Source organism: Aphanomyces invadans (genome assembly GCF_000520115.1).
Source record: "Aphanomyces invadans strain NJM9701 unplaced genomic scaffold supercont1.7, whole genome shotgun sequence".
Taxonomy (NCBI): domain Eukaryota; phylum Oomycota; class Saprolegniomycetes; order Saprolegniales; family Verrucalvaceae; genus Aphanomyces; species Aphanomyces invadans.
The window spans coordinates 68,342-69,830 of NW_008580152.1; the positions used below are offsets into that span (position 1 = coordinate 68,342).

The 1,489-nt window shown below is 53.8% G+C and overlaps 1 protein-coding gene across 1 annotated transcript; it reads right to left on the reverse strand.

Annotated features, from left to right (window-relative positions):
* Positions 1 to 365: 365 nt before the first annotated feature.
* H310_04320 (hypothetical protein) lies at positions 366 to 794 on the reverse strand (the record flags this gene model as incomplete). Its single annotated transcript, XM_008868629.1, has 2 exons — positions 366 to 431; positions 552 to 794. The coding sequence occupies 2 exons, from the start codon at positions 792 to 794 to the stop codon at positions 366 to 368; spliced, it is 309 nt and encodes a 102-aa protein (XP_008866851.1).
* Between the last annotated feature and the right edge of the window lie 695 nt (positions 795 to 1,489).

Consider the following 1,489-nt stretch of genomic DNA (forward strand, 5'->3'; position numbering starts at 1 on the left):
GTCCGACGCGCTGGCAGCGCAAGACCAAGCTGGTCGAGTCGAAGGACGCGGTGTGTTCCTTCTTTCGCCACTACCATGGTTTGATCGTCGTCGTAGACTTGTGCCAATGCGCGCATTGCAGACAATTGACCGACAACATCGTGGTCAGGTGAAAGCACCACCAACCGTTCCAAAGTGCTTCGTCCCAAGTGAGTTTGTAGGATTTGAAGCAAGGTGTTTGGAGTGAGGAGCCGTCCACCTCCCGACGGCAGCCAAATTTCAGGGTGCCCTGTCAAGCACAGCACCCATGCATCGTGCCGGTAGAAGGTAGGTGCCATGACACACAGCCATAGTTCCAAGAGAGACAATGCGTCCTCTACTTGGATCTAGTGGTCCTTCACAGGTTCCAGCATGTCGCCGACAGTGGCTACCTGAAGTTCCTCTCGCCGACACTGCAGTTGAGCGTATCTTCGTCTTTCCGTAGATGTGCTTTTGTACGTATCGGCGGCGAAGGATTGTACCTTTCTCCCTGACGTCGCTGCAAACTATCGATGCCATGTGTGTAAATGAACCACTGATGTCAGCGTGATACGGTCGCATTTGGCCATGTCGTGTAGCGTCACATTGGCGGACAGGTGTTTCTTTTGAACCTGCGTCCGAAACTTATCCGCCTGGCCTTTTAGGACGAGCTCCGATAGCCCACTGAGGTCGTCCTCTAGAGCCTCGGCAAAGGTACGCTCAGTGTCGACGACATCCTCCGCATGCACTTGAGCGATGGACGCTGTAAGGATGTCGTGAAGTCGCCCAATCGACATCGTCTCTACGTCAAACGTAAGTGTGTTGTCTGACTGCTGCATCGTAGTGATACATTGATTACGCTCATCCTCGTCGAGCATTCGAAGCTCGAACGTAGGAATCATCGTAACAGTATCCCGGTCAGCCCTCCACTGGAGAGGCTGAAAGCCCCCGTTGTAGGTACGTAAGACAGAAATTCGGCGTAGCGCAAACAGCTAGTGTTTTAGGTGTCGTGCGCGACCGCTCCTTGCGTATTTTACGGCCTGACACCTCTTGAAAAGGTATGTCCACTTCCATCGACATAATCGGGTCCACGTCTGGGACATAATCGTTCGTGTCACCAGCACTGTCGTCCTCGAACACACTAATGTACTCGCTAGGCTTGACAGTGGGAGCTACTGGGGCGATCCCACCGATGGAGTCCAGAAGTGATGATGTGAAGGGACGTGGAGAACTCGCCACGTTCAGGGATAAGTCCACCTTGGAGTTTGGTAGCTCACCCTGTTGCGTAGGGATCGTGGCATGGCAGCGCAAAGGGGGATTGGGCCTTGTAGCCACTCCTACTACGGGGACAGCTGTGTTGTTCGTGGGAACTTGTTCGCACGGGTCCTCGCGAGGTCGCTTCACTTCCATGTCGAGACGGTGTGTCGAAACACCGTTGACACCGTGGAAAGGAGTCCCTTTCGTGCCCTTAAAGTACACGCGGTAATAAAAC